General features: G+C 40.1%; 1 protein-coding gene across 1 annotated transcript in view; it reads right to left on the bottom strand.

The window, feature by feature from the left end:
* PLCXD3 (phosphatidylinositol specific phospholipase C X domain containing 3) overlaps positions 1-18,900 on the bottom strand; it is an 82,550-nt gene that overhangs the window by 27,766 nt on the left and 35,884 nt on the right. The window contains exon 2 of the mRNA XM_050328731.1: positions 7,556-8,264. Within this exon, the coding sequence (XP_050184688.1) occupies positions 7,556-8,264 (709 nt within the window). The remainder of the gene's footprint in view (positions 1-7,555; positions 8,265-18,900) is intronic.

The following is an 18,900-nucleotide window of genomic DNA, read 5'->3' as shown; positions in this document are numbered from 1 at the left end:
ATTGCCCTTTACAACGTTGTACAGGTTTTAAGAAGGTGGGGGTTGACCTCCTCTCCCAGGACATGAGGAAATGGCCTCAAGCTGCACCAAGGGAAGTTCAGATTGGACATCAGGGAGAATTTCTTCACTGAAAGTGTGATTAGACATTGGAACAGGCTGCCCATGCAGAAGGTAGAATCACCATCCTTGGTAATGTTCAAGAAACTACTGGACGCAACAGTATTATGATTTAATTGGCATGACAGCGTTTAGCTAAAAGTTGGACTCAAGGATCTTGGAGATCTCTTCCAACATTAATGATTCTTTGATTGTAAATTCAAGTAGGAAGGGAACAAAGATCCATGGCTGTGCCTCTTTGCTGTCCAGCAGCAAAATTAAGGTGTCCATTACCAAAGATCTGATTTAATACTTGATTTACTGCACAACAGTGCATGCTGGCAGAACTGAGAGTTCCAGAATGCTGTATAAAAGATAAAATTAGGCAGGTTTCAATACCCCACCGTGAAACAGATGATGGTAAGGTACATCCTTTTTTCTATAGCTCAGAAAACAAAAATGTTCAATGAGAAAGTGCTTACATCTCACCACGGATCCTTCTCCACTCTAACCACTTAGTCTCCTTCATATCTTAATACTCTTTTATGATATAATACATTCTGGATGACAGTTGCTTAGTTACAAAAACCCTCAGATCACCAGCTACAATATTAAAATATTGCCAAAGGTCAAATCCCACTGTATGATCATTCAGTATCTTAAAGACACGACTTTTATTATTTTTCTTAGTGTCTGAAATAAATACTAAGAAACATTTTAATATAACAAGCTGTGCTCTGTTGAAGCAACTGTATAGCCAGGGACAATACATGTAATTATATCATCATAATTATAGACAAACTGTTATCATCTTTAATTACATCAAGTTTATACCTTAGCCCTTCCCTAGCTCCCCCCCAAAAAAAGAAAAAAAAATCAATTCTGGAGGAAAATAGAATTCTGAAACATTTGTCTAGAAGTAAAATTGTAAAGAAAAGATCAGTAAAATAAGGTTAAATAATTCCAGGCTTTATATTGCATGAAACCAGCATCTTTCACAATGGCAGTGGCTCCTTAAGAAAGAATTGCATTGTATTCCGCAGACATTACTGATTTCCCAGGTCACAAACTATCATCTCTGTTTTAACAGAAGAAAAGCATGGGCATTTTTACAGCCTGTGTAAGTTCTGCATTATATAAAAGGTGGTACATTCCCAAGATATTCAACCTGGCTACTTTCCCTATTTTCATATCCTTTTCCACCCCCCTCTTCCAGTATCTCTTTTTACCAATGTGGCACCAGGGTGCCAGAATTCCTGCTTGTTCAGCATGCATTACCCCAGCACAACTCTGTCTGTAGCCTGCATGCCCAACTGCTCATTCAGTCCACAGAGGCTACTTGTTTGTAAGCATGGGGAAGCATTTAATTAAATTAGTTGCAGGCTTGGTGTACATTCTGACAATGGCTCTAAGGGGATTCTGTAGCTAAGGTTTCCTGAAAGCCCTTTCCTACAACCTTACGCCTTTCCTACCACCCAAATGGAGATAGCCCCTGCAGAAGTCAGGGATACGCAGCTGACTTCTCTAGAGACAGTGGAAATACATTCTCCCTAGATTGCATTTGAAAGCCCTCTAAGGCTTTAGAGGATGCTGAGAATTGCTCGTCCATCAGGAATGATACAGCACGTTCAAACATATAGCACCCATGTTAGTTAGCCCAGAACTGTCCAGTTCTGTGCTTAAAATTTGACAGGGATGTGTCTATAGATTTGCTTACTCATATAGTCCTGAAGGCAATGGTTTGCATCTTGCAGGTGCTAACACAACACAGAGACATAGATGTTACCATACCTACTGAGTTTGTGTTTGTTTGAGTTTGTATTAAATATGTTTGTATTACATAAAATTATTACCAGCTTGAAAACCACCTCGTGAATACATCAGGAAAAGCTTGTTTATGTAAATCTCTGCGTTCACTTTGTACTTTATAAATGAAGAGCAGAAGGATCAATCCATCAAGGAACCATTCCCTTCACAATGAGGTAAAAGGAGATACACAGGCCCAGGCCCAACATCAGCGAAAGCATTTTCCCTGGGGTCAGCAATTGTTAGCGTCTATTAGCTGTTGAGTTTCCTTAGTGATCTGAGTAATGCAGAAAGATCAAAGAAAACCCAACTGACTTAATGAGACATTTGCAATTTCAGTACAGCAGCCGTAGGGACTGAAGCATGAAATCTTTGAGACAAGTAGATGTTAGTGACAGCTTACAGCAGTGGGGCTGAGAGAATGAACATTTCCTGTTAGTGATGAAAAACACTTGCTGCTTGCTGCACACACAGGGTCACACTGTGCTCAAAGTGTGATGACAGGATCACATAAAAGATATTTACAAGTAGTCACACAGCATATACTGTAACTGCAAGCAGGTGTTTCGGTGCCTAACGTGATAAAACTCACAAGCAGAACAAACAGAGGGAAAGACTGTGAGACACCCTCACCCACCACAAGAAAACACCAAGACAACTACCCCAAACAAACACCCAAAAAACAAGACACTGATAATGCTGGTGGTTACAGAGCTGGTGATTATCATGACAATCTCCTTTCTGGATAAAATCCCATAGGCTACTAGTAGGTATGTAGACAAACGCTTCAACAAATTTATTACAAATCCTCTGCTCCTGTATTTTGTGACAATTTAATACTATTCCAGGTTCATGACCAAAGCCATCAGACACAATGACCAAGCCCTTCCTGTGGGAATGCTGTGCTAAAATTCTCATGCAGACAGATGCTCCAATGATGAAATGTCACTACACGTACACAGCCGACTTGGGATTTTTCTGTGCAGGCCTGTTGACATGGTAGATAGATTCTTCAAATGAAACCAAGGTTTGCCTGTGCTGTTCTGTGTGCAAACACAGAGACTGCTTGTGTAGAAAGACTGGAAAAGTAGTTAAGACTAGTTTGAGGAAGAATAGAAATACTAAGGATTTATCTGGATTACCCAGAGTACTTTTGAATTCCCTACTATCATACCAGAATGCCATTTTGTGCTTTCTGGGGTCAGGGGGGAAAAAAAAAAAGAGACAAAAAAAGACAACCACCTCCAAAGGAAAGCATAGAACAGTCAAGCAAGTATGTTGTACCACACACATTAGTGAGGGACAGAGCCTGTCGAGTCATGAAGTCCAAACCAGCTCATTGGAGCCTTCTGCTCTCCTGCAGCCCATCACGGAGACAGACATCTAGATTACAATCAGGAAGGATACACAGACAATTAGGAAAATACATCTGCCACAGTCAGCATTTCTGTTGTTTTGCTTTTTCACATAAAATAGTTTGAGAATGGCATCAGTCAGTACCAAGTGTGGATCAAAATATGATCAATTCCCACTCTTCCTGCCACACAGAAATGCAAAAATTCAGCTGAATGAGATACGGCACCATCAGAACTGGCTCAAAAAAATCCCACTTCTTGCAACTTCAGGGATCATTTTTCATACAATGTCCACCTATTACTAGCTAAATTGAACTCTGCTTAGTTCATGACTGTACCAAGAGATGCCTTCTCTCCTGACAGTTTCTGTGGCCTACTTACCACCCCTGCTGTTAATAGTGTGGATTGGATGTTTTGCCTCCACTTCCCAAGGTTCATTCTTATGTGCAGGATATTTTTTATTTTTTTTTAAATTTGGTTTGGTTGCTAAGGAGGAAGCTTTAGCATGGTAGGCAAGGATTTAGTCATATGTGAGCCACAGGGAACATTATCCTTAGAGATTAATTTGGAAATCAAGTGACAATTGGTGGGGTATGTGTTTATTTTCTATTTTTTGAAAGCTTTTAAAGTACCACAGGTTTTTTGCATCATCTGAAGGAGATTTATTCTTCTTCTATATTATTAAACCTCAGAGACAACAAAGAGAATATCATGCTTGTCTCAAGTGTCAGAGATAAAATTAGTAATTTCACTGCAAATCAGAAAACAAACTAGATTATTAGGAAGAACAGCTCTACACTAATCAAAAGGGTGTCTCACAACCACCTTTTAGATGTACTAGAGGCAGCTGCCTCACTGTGAATTTAATTCAATGAGCACAGGGAACGTAATTTATTTGGCACATACTGTTTGCTAATCAAAGAGTATTTCTTGGCATCTAAACTGTGTGAGTGACAGAATGTTAAGACTGAAAACATACTGATAGTCCTCAAAGTTTTTCTTCAAATCCAAGAAACATAATGTGCACACATGCAAGCAATTCTTCTCATTCAAGTAATGAAGACGAAAGCTATGTTATCAAGTTTTGTTACACTGGACTGTGGTCCTAGGGAGACCTTGCAAGAAATGGCGTTTTTCCTCTCATATATGTGCAGGTCAGAAAGCTTCATGAGTTTATATTCATGAGTTTATAATTTCTCCTTCTTTCTAATTACTGTACCACAGAACACTACCTGCGATGACGACAAAGCCTGTGAGCAAACCTTATCAGCAGAAAACAGTCCTGGTATATCTTCACTCATTTCAGACTTAGGAGCATGAAACTGGTTTTTTTTGTTGGTGGTTTGTTTCCTTTTTTAATCAATTTTACCGTGGGCCTCCCATCTTGCATATCTGTGGTGTGGGGAACAGGTTAAGGAAAAATGTCTCTTTTCCTTCTGAAATGTATTGCCTTGGGAGACTGTTCTACTGCAGTGTGAATGTGTGGACCTTCACCACCACAAGTAGTCATGATGAAAAGCCATTAAATAAACCATCTTGGCTATAGAGGAATATTTCACTGCGCTCTTTCACAACATAAGCTAAAAAACAGCAGAAAGGAACACGGATTGCTGCATGGTGTCTGCTCACAGTTTTTCCAGTCCAACAGATGCTGTGACTGAGAGAAACCAGGTTCTCCCTCTAAGGTAGCCACTGCTCTTCAAATCATAAATAATCTCATGACTAACAAGCAACTGCAGAGATCAAAACCTGGTATGTTTTATTGAATTTGAAAGAATCTAAACTTTGCTTTATTATCCATATGTAAATGGCTACTGTACAGATGGAGTTAAAAACAAAAGAAATTACTACAGGTTTTATTCGAAAATGCCAAAAAATATTTCTCAAATGCAATGCCTAGTTTAGGAAAAAAACCCAAACAAACAAACAAAACCCCACACCAGGATTATTTGGAAAATTCAACCTTTTTCCACCTTTGTATTCAGATCTTTTAAAATTCAATGTGCAGGAAAAACCCCATATAAGTACAGTTACAAGACTGCTGCCAAAAGCAAGATGTTTCATTCTTAAAGTAAAGCTCTTCAGTAGCATTTCTTAATAAGGAGAAAAGAGTATAATATGTATAAGTCTATTCAGTAACTGGTAAAAAAATTCCATATGTTATCTACCTGGACACAATGATGAGATTTGACCTGTATATTTATTCTGAAAAGGACAGAATAATTTTTTTAAAACTAATTAAGAGATGGTTTAAAATAGCAAACACAGCACAGCTGGAACATATATCTTGGCTCCTTTAGTATGGATTACATACTTTTAAGTTAGCGAAATTTTAAGGCAGTGAGGCTGAAGAGGTCTGTGCAAGTTCTACTAATCACACTTCATCTTCTAATTGCTCACCTATTTACTTTTTAACAGGATCATCATAAAATGAGGAGCAGCTCTGAATATACTTGATGTTTACTTTTAGAGCAGTTAACTCAACATATAAGCTCAGTTTCTCTCTACGTTATCACACATTCCAAGCCTGGAGATAATTTTAAAGGTCCATTCCTTTTGTAATGGCTACAGGAGTTATGCAAGGAAAGAAGCGAGTACTCATGCAGGAGGCATGATTACACATTTGTGGCTCATGTGAAAAATCTCAGTTGAAATTTGGAAACACAACATTTCCAGGGTTTTCAGCCCAATTATTTATTGACATTTCAGGTTAGTTACAATCTAAAAATCTGCTGTAGAGAAAGGTATACTATGAGTTCAAAGGCTCAGGACATTCAGAGCTCAGTCAAACATATTCAGCATCTTTTTGAAGCCTTTATTTTTCCAAACAGCTTCAAGAAAGTACATTATGCATTAGAGAAGAAGAAAATGGGTTTTAATGGCTATTTTATTGATGCAGCAAGCTTTAAGAACAACCTGTTAGTTTCCTGATTGTGCTACTTCATGTTCTAAAGAACACTCCAAAAGATGTTTAGCAGAGAAAACAAATCCCTGAACAACAAGGTGTTTATCTGTAAAACCCATCAACAAAGTAGTATTTCAGCACAGAGAAGTGCTCTTCAGACTCAGTAGAAAGGGAGATTCTCCAGTCCAGTGGAGCCTATAAAACATAGATGAAGGATATACCAACAGCTGCAAGTGCGGTAACATGAGAATTTCTGAGTCACATTCCTCTGCTCATAAAACCTTCTATGTCAATGTTTTGCCATTTCAGGTAAAGTTTTTACCTAGTGTTTTAAGTTAGCAGTTTAAGTTAGCAGCTTGGAAAGCTGCCACAGAAATGGCTCAACATTTCTCAAAGATAAGGCGTGTTTTCTTTGCAGGCACTGCATCATTCATCACATAGAAGGGGATAGTATTTCCAACAGACCTCCCTGGCACAAGCACATCCATACAGAGAGCAGGACATTAACAGGCCAGTGACCCCCCACGGTAAATTTTTTTTTTACACTCTGCAACCCTTTATTTTTAAGGAGAAAAACCTAAAACAACAGTTTTCATCCTAGCATTAAATTTCAGCTTTCCTATCGAGTTGTCAAGAACATAGTGACACATATATGCCTTTAAGCTGAAAATTGGCTCTTATTTAACAAAGTCAGAATGGTATAAATAATGCATGTCTTGCATAGGCAGCTTTTTTTGTAAAGTAACAGCTAATAGCCAGTCAACAAAGTATTTCATGAACAGAACCTATACAGGGGTCTGCAGTATCTTTTCTATATGATAAGTGAGAGACTGTTGGGCATCAGATTTACTCTAATGGTAGCCTGATACCTTCCATATAATATTTGATGGTATGGAGACAGAGAAACCATGCAGCTTTAAGGTGTGTAAACGTAGTTAAGGATGCTAAGGATGCAGCATCAGGCTTTGCTGATGAGCCAGGATGGACAACTTATTTATCCAATAGCTGATGCATAAATAAAACCTTAAATTATCTAGATCATGCAGATAGATTTGTCCACGTTCAGTGAGGAAATCCCAGACAAGATAGTAACGGTGAGAAATCACATTTGAAAAATAAATTAGCAAAACCTGCGCTCAGAAAAAAAGTAAAAATTAAACCAATCCCATAATATCTCCTTAGGCTTTAAGCAGCAGATTTTCTTCAGGATACAAAAGCTTGTCCTTGAATGTGTTTCTCTTTAGGATTTTAGAATTATGCCCAAGTTCTGACTAGCCCACAGTAGCATGGGAGAAATGCATCTGCTGGGGTTTCTTTGAAAGGAATTAGAAAAACAGCACTACCAACACACACACTCAGCCCAGTCAGCACATCTTACCAGCCACAAACTTACCTTTCTGTGATTGTTTCTCTGAGACCACTAGCAACCCCTTTCACCACCGTACTAGCCTTTGGTGTCAGCACTACTTGAGATATAAAAAAGGAGCCCTTCTTTCTTCTTTCAGTGATCGATGCCTGGAGGAACTGAATCAGTTTTTCTGGATCCGTTGTGTTTGCCCAAGGAGCTGGCATCATCTGGCCTGGCCAAAGAAATGCTACCTCGACAGCCACTGGACTGTGGTAGAACACCAGCACTTGGTGTTCCTTCTCCCATAGGTACTGCAGGGTGACTTCATGGGCAAATATAGCAGGACACATCTTGTTTCCATATGTGTCTTTGAGCATCTGGACAAGCTTTTCATGGTGGTACTTCTGCATCCCGTAGAAGTGATTGAAGTCCAAGAAGACCACTTCTTTTGGATGCTCAGTGAGAAACGCATTGATTTCCTCCAGACCCTCCTTGACTTTGGCACTGAATAAACCATGAGCAAAGTAGAGCTCATTGTCTGGGTCTCTGGGCTTGGTGGAAATTCTAAGATCAAAATACCGTATACCTGCCCCCAGCTGGCTGGTGAAGTTCATGGTCTGTGTAGCCAACCACTTCCTCATCAGCTTCTTAGCCACAGTTCCAAAAACTGACACAAAATTCTGGACTGTCTCTGGCTGTTCAGGCCCAACTGGAGAGGCTTCATCGATGTAGAAGCTAAAAGAGTCATGAGACCCTAAAAACACAACAGAGGAAAGGTATTAGCATTGTATTCATAGATTAAAAGTAATTGGTGATTTTTTTCTTAATAAACATAATTTTCTGACTTGTACCAACACTCACCAACCACCTCTCCCGCCCTTTCCCTCAATAACAGTGCATTTGTCTGGCAGCGTTTACCCCACCAGCACTTTGTAGGAACTTCAAAGAAAGGTAATGTCTGTTTCACTGCTTGTCTGATGCTTGGTCACTCTCTTCCCGCCTATACTTATGCCTTTCAGCTCAATAAAGCCAGTGGGCTCTCAACACAGAAGCAGTTCTGGTAGATAGTCACATAAATCCCTTGAGCCAACAGGAAGAGTCTGGCCCTGCACATTGCACCATGCACTGTCTAATTTGCAGAATAAAACAAACCAACATTATTCCACACACACACCTTTATAGCCAGCTAAAATAGGAATTGAAAAAATGCCAAGGACACGTAATCTTTCTGACCTTTATTTCAAGTCTCATCTGCTCATCCACAAGGTTACTGAATGCTGTTTTCCTTCTTAAATTTACCTCTAAAAGTCTTTCCTTTGCTTTGCTAAATAAGTAAAACAGATGGAGTCAAGGATAAAATTCCACTGATAAAATTCAGAAACTCCACTGCATGTTCTTGACAAGAATGGGATATACTTCTTAACATGCCTATGTACAGGACTGATAATTTTCTACAATATAGTTCAATACAAATATGAATGGCACTTTGCTATGCAAAACATTTTGCCTTAAGGTATGTTCATTAAAAAAAAAAAAAAAGAAAGAAAAAAAAGCCACAAACAAACAAAAACAGCAGTAATTAATTTCGCTCATCATTTAGACATCCACATGAAAACAGCTGACAAAGCTAAGGACATCTGCAAATGATCTGCATGATCATTCCTCTGCTAGGGGCTTCATCTTGCTTTATGCAGAGATAAGCTGGCCAGAGGAGATGTTTTTCCGCCTTTTCTACCCTCAGCCTGTTGAATACCCGGTGGTGAGACCTGGTAGTTTACACAAAAACACTGTTCGTCTTCTGGCACAGCCACACTCCCACTATTCCAGCCAAAGAAGATGCTTCTGGTCAGACTCACAGCAGCAAGCAGGTTTGCTCCTCAGCCTCAGACACACTCCTTGCAAACCTCCTTCAAGGTCAGCAGGACTTGCACGCCTAAAATGGATTGTAGCACTAGGCCCTCAGACACCCAAATCCTACAGGAAAATGAGTTCAGAGCACTAGGTTTGCCTGTTACTGATGCTTTTGTAGGTGCTTTTCAAAATTACTTTCCAAATCACGCATGCTGTAGCAAATAAGTACCACATTAATGAAATCCTGCCAGTCAGTCATTTCTGAGAGTGATGCTATTTCACCTGAACTGGAATAAACCCTATAAACCAAAGGGACAGCTATAACATTTTCTCCTTTAACAATAAATGGAGTCACGACAAATCACCTTAGACTCTGGCTTGGATTTGGCTTTGTTTAATCTGAGAAATGTCTTTAAATTTTGTACACCCCTGCTTTTCGTGGACGTCTCTTTGAACTACATTTTGCTTTAAATATTAGATAAATTTTCCATTTTTATGAAGTTTTCTGCTTCTAAGTGTTGAAGTGATAACATATTTCTTGCAGAACCTGATTAGATCATGCACTATCTGGTTACACACTGATATCCTCAGAGACTAGATCTGCATACAGAATTCTAATGGTAAAACAAATGATTAGAGCAGTGACTTGTGTATCAACAGTATTAGAGGGAAAATCAATGAGATACATTGAATGTTCTGCTCAATGTAATCTGCACTAATGCAGAAATCAAAGCAAATCCAGTCTTGTTTAAAACAAGGCATAGCTACTGATATTAGCAAGGGCTGGATTTGGCAAACCCTCACTTTGTCCATTGAAGTCCCTTTTATTTTTTAAGGGTTTATATCAGAATAAGTACATGTGTAAACATGATCAACTGATTAGAGCAGCAGGCTCAAAATGGTATTAAGATTAATTGAATCACTCATCCTTTATTTTCTGATGTACAGACACTCGCAACCTGAAGTTGCAGAAGTACTAGATAAACTTGACCAGTACTGCCAGTATACACATATTGGCTTAAACCACTACTTAAAACTGTTTAAGTCAAGAGAGGCGGTGCAATTATCACAGCAGAAAACTAAGGTGAAAAACTTGTCAGCCTGTAGCTACTGGTAAAGCAAGACACTGAGAAGAAAGTAGGCTTAGGGAAACACCGCAGTTAGAAACACCCGGACATTACAAGCAGGGTAGTTCAGAAAAATATATTTTTCCTAATCAAGGCCTTTGTGCACACACTTGAGCCTAAAAATGGGTATTGCTATGTGGAGGGTTTAGAGAAAAGTGCACAGTGCACTGAGAATCTCCATGTTTCATAACCCAAACAAGGAAGACCCACAGCATAATACAAAAAGGAAACAAGGTTTGACTTAACTTGGTTGACACTTAATGAAGCAAATGTCAGCTGTTCAGGAGTATGTAAAGATTCCTCTTGACTGAAAATACAGCAAATGTTTTGTCTTGCCACATGTATAAGTAATTTGAACAGGTCATTTAAATATTTATTTCTACCATTCACTCAGCTTTTGCCTTAATCCTACTCAACAGCGCTAGACAATTTACTCATGTAATTCACAGAAATTCAAAATCCTTACACAGAGCAAATTAGAGTATGATCTTTTCCACTGTTCTGCCCCAAATAATTACGTTCTTGATAACAAGAGAATCCTACACAGACATCCACTAGTTTTTAGCAACCACGTTTCCTTGCAAACCTTGCTTTTGTGCACGGGGACATTCCCATCCTGCTTCTTCAGTGAGAAGTCATCTTGAATGTTCTCTGTATCACCAAATCTCAGCTTCCATGAACAGAGGATGCAAATTACATTTAGGAATTATTGCAACAACAACTACAATCTCTGGAATGCTTGGGCATCACCTGTCTTCATTATGGTAGGTCTCCTACCACAGAGACTTCACAGATTGAGACCTGGAGAATCAGAGGGGAAATGACTCATCCCCAGTCATGCAGGGAGCAAAAAGTGCTATTCTTCTTCCGTGCAAACATATTTTCTCACCAGTTTACTTATTGTCTAGCACTTTCTTAAAATATTGCACACTGTTTTCCCACTGTTTCAACAACCCAACATATCACTGATCCAAGAAGTCACACCTGGAGGTTTGCAAGGGCTTGCATATGTGTGTGTGCATATGCTACAGAGTGCCCAGTCAAGAAGACAAAGCTGACAAAGCCTTTAAACAATTGAAATAAGCTTCATAATTAGATGTTTTCATGCAGAAACTTTGGGGAATCTGCTGGACAATCAGAACAGCAGAGCACAGGCAATCTGGAGAGCACCTAAGACTTTTTTATTGCAGGTACTCCTTTAAGTAGCAAAGGTGCACTGTTCAATCTTGTATGAGTTAAGGAAAGAATGGCTAAGGACATGAAGGCTGATGACAGCCTTAGACTGAGTGACTATGAATATTTAAGAATTTAAAATATTCAGGAAAGCAGTGAAGGCAAAAAGCAGAATAAAGATCCTGGATTTCAGAGTAGCAGTCTTGGCTTGTTCAGGAAATTGGTAAGTGGTAACCTGAAAAAGCTAAATTACCTTAAATACCAATAGACTCAGGAGAAAGGGCTGAACTTGAAAGGCAACCTCTCTAAAGCACATGAACAAAGTGTGAGAAAACAGGGAGGTAATGCAGGAGGTAAGTTTGCCTGAATGGGCAACTCTGGAGTGACCTCAAACCTTGGAAAGCCATTGCAGAAGGTGTAAGCAGGGACAGGCTGCCAGGGAGAAACAGAGGAGGATGCAAGAAGGGAGTTACGAAAGGCACAGCTGGGAAGGGAAACCTGCAAGGGATGGGAAAGGCAACAGATTGCTCGTTCAGGTAAGTCAGCAGCAAAAGGAAGCAAGGAGAATGCTGTTTCACTACAAAATAGGGCAAGAGACTTACCGAAAGGTGGGATACTATCCAGAGGGACCTGAAGAAGCTTGAGGAGTGGGCCCATGGGAACCTCATGAGGTTCAACAAGACTAAGAGCAAGGTGCTGCACGATACCAACACAGGCTGAGGGATGAACAAATCGAGAGCATCCCCGGAGAGAAGGACTTGGGGGTGCTGGTGGATGAGAAGCTGGACATGAACTGCCAATGTGCGTTCATAGCCCAGAAAGCCAAATAAGTCCTGGGCTGCATCAAAGCAGTGTGGGTAGCAGCTCGAGGGAGGTGATTCTACCCCTCTGCCCTGGTGAGACCCCACCTGGAGCTCTGCATCCAGCTTTGGGTTCCCCAGTATAGGAAGGAAATCAACTTGTTGGAGCCAGTGCAAACGAAGGCCATGAAGATGATCAGAGGGCTCAAGAACCTTTCCTCTGAGGGCAGGCTGAGAAATCTGGGATTGCTGAGCTTTGAGAAGGGATGGCTGCTCAACAGCAGCCTTCCAGTACCTAAAGGGGACATATAAGTAAGAGGAAGAGCAACTTCTCACATGGACAAGGAAGAACAGTTTTGAACTCAGAGAGGAGAGATTTAGATTAGATGTCAGGAATTATTTACTGTGAGGGTGGTGAGGTACTGGAACAGGTTGCCCAAGCTGTGGATGCTCCATCCCTAAAGTGTTCAAGGAAAGGTTGGATGGGGCTTTGTAAGCTGATCTAGTTGAAGGTGTCCCTGCCTATGGCAGGGGGTTGGAACTAGATGATCTTCAAGATCCCTTTCAACCCAAACCATTCTATTTTTCTATAAGTTATCATCAACAGACACTTAAAATGTCCATTCCAGCAGTGATTTAAAAAACAGAAGCAGCCAGTTTCAACCAGCAGCAGCACTGCTCAGCACTGAGACATTAAATTTAAATAAATTTAGATGTGGCCAAACACTATTTAGATATTCAAGAGTAAATGGTGCAGTATCACTTATATGGCTAGAAAACAGCTGCTAGTACTTTTACTAGGGAGAACTGTCTCCTATTTTCTTTCCTGAATTCCTGTAACAGGACAGTTAGGAATATTTAACCCACTACAGTTCAACTACGGACCCATTTATAGCTTCCCTGGAGGGCTAAACTCCACATTTAAAAAATAATTTGTCTCAGTGCTGAAAGAAGTCCCTTAGGGAGAATACATTGTAGTTCAGAATCGTTTCTTCAGTCCCTTGGAGGTTTACACAGAGGCATGGCAAAACTATTATTTTTGGTGGCTAAGCTTAAATAAATCATTCACAAAGCCATCAAGTGTAGCTGAACTTTGCTGTGGCCTGCCCTTGCTTCCCTGTACATCCCTTGTAAAAACAGATTGGTAAATAGGACCCAAAATTGAATGTCACTGACCAGTACGCTCCCAACAGAAGCAATCACACCCTGAAGATCCACAGGTATCAGAAAAACCACAAACAGATAGAAACAAAATTTCACAGTTTTTAGCCTGTTGTACCCTCTTGCCCTTCTCCCACATATCTCAAACTCCTCTTGTCTCTGTGCTGGGAGTTACCCAACAGCTGTTGGAAGTAGAGTCTTTTGCTGCTGCTTTGGATGTCACTAAAAGATTTACCTGTTGTTGTCGCTCTGGTTTTAGGAGGTGTCATCCCTTGGCAACTATTGCTGAACTGTCACATGCAGTGCCACCTAACTTCTCATCCTTATCACTGAAGGCTCTATAGTGCCTGATAACAGATCACAACATGTGTCTTGGATAGCCAGGACAAAGTCCATGATCTCCTGTACACAGGAGAACAATGCAGATGCTCTTGCAATCTCATTTGGTCAGTTCTCACTGTCTTTTCTGGTCTTAAAATTCAATCAAAAAAGGGAAAAGCCCTGTGAATCTTCAGCTAGTCATACTGCCATTTCAAGGAATACCAAAACCTACTCATGAACAATAGAATCAGTACACCTCAATATTGCATTTAACCTTCTTTTTAAGATGGCTGAGCACTGTTCCTTTCATCAAAGCAACAGAAAACCTTGGGAAGTCAAAGGGTGTTGTCAAGAATAATGCAATTTAGACTTCACAGTCCGGTTCCCTTTAGCATGCAAACTGCTTGGGTGATACAAGCTTTGTTTGATAAAACCATTACCCAGGAGAGCAAAGCCAAAACAATCAGGGGAAAAAAGAGGGGGGAAAAAAAAAAAGAGAGAGAGAGATTATAAACTGCCCCATAAATTGTCAAAGGGCTTAGCCACCTATACACACTCAGCTGTCCATGGTCTAAAGGCATGGGAAGAGAGGTAGACACTACCTCAGGTAATGCAAAAATCCAGCTAATGAACAAGTCCAGAGAACATGAATACTTGCATGACCTTACAAAAGCAATATATGTATACATGTATGCATTATATATCTACTGGTACACTCAAAAAAAGAATTAATTCTACTCTTCTTCTGCTTGTATCTCATTCTGCCTTGAAGACCTTGGTTACAATGTAGGAAAAGAAAAGGGAAGGCAATGTTTGCTTCCTTTCTGTACCATTACTTCCCAGAACCGACAGCCTCCGTTTCCATCCCCATCCTCCTCCTACAGGAGATAAAGAAGCATTTTCTCTCTACCACCAGGTAAGTTCTGGACCAGCCGCCCCAACAGCACATAATAGTGATGCAGACCTTGGTCCTGTGCCTGGGAACACAGCACCAGGAGTCTGCACTGTGCTGCCTTGTTGAGACTGTTGTTTCAGGCAAAGTGGTGTGTGAAAGGGACAATCTCAAAAACTAGATAGGTGCACAGGAACTACCATGTGAACATTTTAACATGGTTTGCTTTCAAAAGTGAACAGAAGTACTTTATATCAACAGCCACTTGAAAGGCACATCTTGTCAACCTCTGCCAGGGTTTTTAATGCTACTTCTGCCACGGGTGGAACTCTGCATTTCCCAGACAAAACATCTCGGTTGGAGCCCCTTAAACCACAACAAATATCTCAGCACAACCTCAAAAGACTTACCAGTTACTGGATCGATGGACACAGCCTAGAGCTGTGTGTGGCAAAGTACAAAACACTCAAAACCCAACACAAAGCAGCTACTCTTTGATTAATGTATTACAGAACAGACTTTATCCTTCAGACATTCTCAGAATAGCTGAGTTCAGAAGAGACCTTGAGACCATCAAGTCCAACCCTCCCTCCTCCTAAGTGAAAGAAAAAAAATGTGTGCACAGATTATAACAAACCATTGAATACTGATCAAAACCTCCTCTCTGAATCAGCTTCTTAGCTAGGAAGAAAGAAGAACTGAGAGTCCATGGCATTCCATATCTAGTGACCAACTTTCAGACTTGAATGACTCCATGTTTTTGTCCTCCCTATAAACACATAAAATTTTCATGAAACAAGAATGGATTTTAAACAATAACTTACTCCTCTTACATCTCCTTACCACCATTTTGTTTTGTACTTTTGAATATGGCTATAACTGCCTCCAAGAGAAACCCGTGACCATTGACTTTACCAGTAACTTCCATGAACAAGACAAACCACCCTTGATTAAGGCCAAAACTGTTACCATTTTAGGTAGTCTTCAAAAAAACAGCTTGTGGAATATGGCAGTGCCTGCCCTGGGAAGTGTTTCTGATCACTGGATACAGGCAAGATCAGTGCCTCCCGTAAGTGCTTCTTCTTTTCCATAAAGAGCTCACTCCTAAAAAATCAAATGGCTTGGAAGGAGGGGAAGCATCCACTTGGTATTAAGTCCCAAGGTAGCTGATAATTATCACAGTATGACAGGCAAGCTTGGCTATAAATCTGATTAGGTTACTCATTATTCAATTCCTACTAATACGTTTGTTTTATAGAAAAGTACCCACGTGCAGTCTCTTACAGTTCCCTCCTGCAAACACAAAGACCAGCTCCTGTTCCTTTCAAAAGATTATGCCAGTTAATTCCACATTTCAAATTCTCAATACTCTGTTGAAAAGTAAAGAAATAAAAAAACCCAAGCTGTAATTATATTTCTAGCTCTCCAAACAGTGCAAGCACATTCACAACTATGGCCATAACAAAGTCAATTTTTCTAAAGAAACAGGTCTTTAAAACAGAAATTTAGCACATGCTGCCATCCTGAGAACATGTTTGCCCTCTTACTTGATAACTTCCTTAGTGTCCTGTAATTGTTTGTGTAGCATGAGGTGAAGTAATTTCTTTTGAGAGGCTGCTAAGTGTAGATAGCCTCCCACCTCTTCCCAGTTAAACCATCTCCAGATGGATTTCCTTGCAGACTTCACGCAGGTAGCACTCAGAAGGCAGCATGGTGCAGCAGCATGTGGATGGCAGGGGCTTTCCAAGAGCCACAGATTACTGTATTATAAAAGTTCACTGTAAAGTGAATTACTAGTTAACCAAATGTAGTTCTAAAGAGGACAGATTTTACACAGATAAATGTAAGATTCACACTGCTGGAGAAGCATGTCAAGGTCAGGACACAGCGCAGGGCAGAGCAGGCTCATTCTCATGATTGCTCAGCTCAGCGGAGTCCTTGTCCAACACTGCAGTGGGGCAGGCTTGGGGCAGCAGCACTGCTCACCACCTCTTCCCATCCTCACCTCCCTCAGAGCCACATCCTGTTGATCACCAAGCCCAAGCCAGGACACCACAACTCCTGTGGACACCCAAAGGCAAACAGCACGGGGAACAATTCTGCATTATAGATGTAAAAGTGGAAATGACATGCTGAGGAGTGAATCAGCTGGAGTGCCTTCTCCACTGGTTTTTTTTCCAAATGTGATCTAAACTCTCATCTGCACACAGAAGAAAAGGTGAAGGAGGAAGGCAGTGATACTGTATATAGCACAGGCAAAAAAGCACCCTGTTGAACATCTGTGCACTGCACTGGAAATTTTAAAAGCTGTAAAAGCCTTAAAATTTTTAAAATCTGCCCACAGTAAGCCACTAGAAAAGTTATTTTTATTTGTTCAGTCAAGTGAAACTTTAAACATGATTTCATAGTGGTTTTCAAGCAGACACATAACAGTTCTATAAAAGAAGAAGGTTCCCTTCACCTGTCAGGCTAAAACTCAGCAGAATTCATGAAAGAACTTAAACTTACAAAAGTTAGTAAATCAGTTCTTAATTTTTGACACAGCAAGAGTAACTACAAATTTAAAAGAAAATCTTTGCATCAGGATTGACCAAGCACATAAAACATACCGTTTAAGATGATCAGAATTTATAACTTCAACAGCAGAACAGACACATCACTACAGCTTGCATGATTCAGCTCAAGTGCTGCTGCACACAGACTACCACGGCCTTCTTGTTTATGCATTTGGCTGCATTTATGAGAATTGAACAGAATACTCCCTATCACATTAAATAGGCATCACATAAAACATTGTTTTGAATGGACAACTATAATTTGAAGCCAAATTTAATCACTTGGAAAATTCATGGGGGCAGAGCTGTAGCTATGGTCAATTACCCAAACTCCACAAATGACAGTTCTTTCAAGTTTTTGCTTTTTTGTGAACACTGCAAGCAAATGTACTATTCTATCTTTTCTTTTTGCTCTGCAAGCTCATTGCTGCATGTTCAGATGCATGAGAGATCTCTATCAGATCTCACATTTTAGTTAAACACTAGTCTCAGAAGTACCATAATAGCTACTTTTCTTCTTAATTTAGGGATTCGCAGACAAGAATGTGAAGTAAGGAAAGAGCAAGGAAAAAATAGCAAGAGGTATATCTGAATCTAAGCATAAAATTAATGTGCCAGGAATAGTTTGGGGCGTATTTTGTTCCAGTACCAGCTCAGTCTGGTTGAGTATGTCATCAGCATCCAAGTCATATCTCCTGGGGCAATCAGCAGCACTAGAACTGTGTGCCAATAGCTTTGGGACTGGTGAGAGGCTGTGATGATCCCAGGCAGCTCTGCTGAGCATGAGAAATGACATCTCCCTACAGTGAGCACCTCCTGACCATAATTCATAACCCTAGTGACAGGACCCATTGACAGGACAGCACCCAAGAAGGCTTCTAAAAACAAGAGTGTTCATATCTCTCCCTCTCCACGCACACATAGAGCAGAAGTAATTCAATGTTCACACTCTAAAATAGCATCAAATAAGAAAATCTGTTCTTCTCGAGCTTTTATTTTACTTACTTTCATGGAAAACATCCTTTAATACTCTTGGCAACAAGAGAAATTTCCCTTAAAATAATTGCTTCTGATTACACTGATATCTCTCCTGCCAGTTATTGTATCTTTATGGAAACACTGAAGTTTTTTGAAACCTGATTTTGCCTTTCCCTCACCTCTTGCCTATTCCTTCTTCTTTGATCTACACTTATTTTCTCTGGCATATACAGTATATCCCTTTCTTAACTCATGATTGCATTGACACATCTATCAGCCTCAGTATAATTTTTATTTCATTGTGCTCTTCCTTCTATTTTAAAAACAGTAATAATTTAAAAACCCAACCATACAAAACCCTAAACCCCGATGCAAAAAACAGCACAGCGTTTTCTTCTAAATCTGAGCATCACTACTGAGCAGTTCCAGTGATCTTGTAGCTGACAGAAATTACTTGCATAACATATGTAGTTTCTGCATTTTTACATATAATTTAAAGTCCAATAAAAGGAAAACCAAGAGGTCTGTCTGG

The sequence above is a fragment of the Myiozetetes cayanensis genome, unplaced genomic scaffold, assembly GCF_022539395.1.
Source record: "Myiozetetes cayanensis isolate MyiCay16 unplaced genomic scaffold, myiCay2020 scf4, whole genome shotgun sequence".
NCBI lineage: Eukaryota > Metazoa > Chordata > Aves > Passeriformes > Tyrannidae > Myiozetetes > Myiozetetes cayanensis.
The sequence above is the reverse complement of the archived record's forward strand: the minus strand, read 5'-3'. Positions and strand labels throughout refer to the sequence as shown.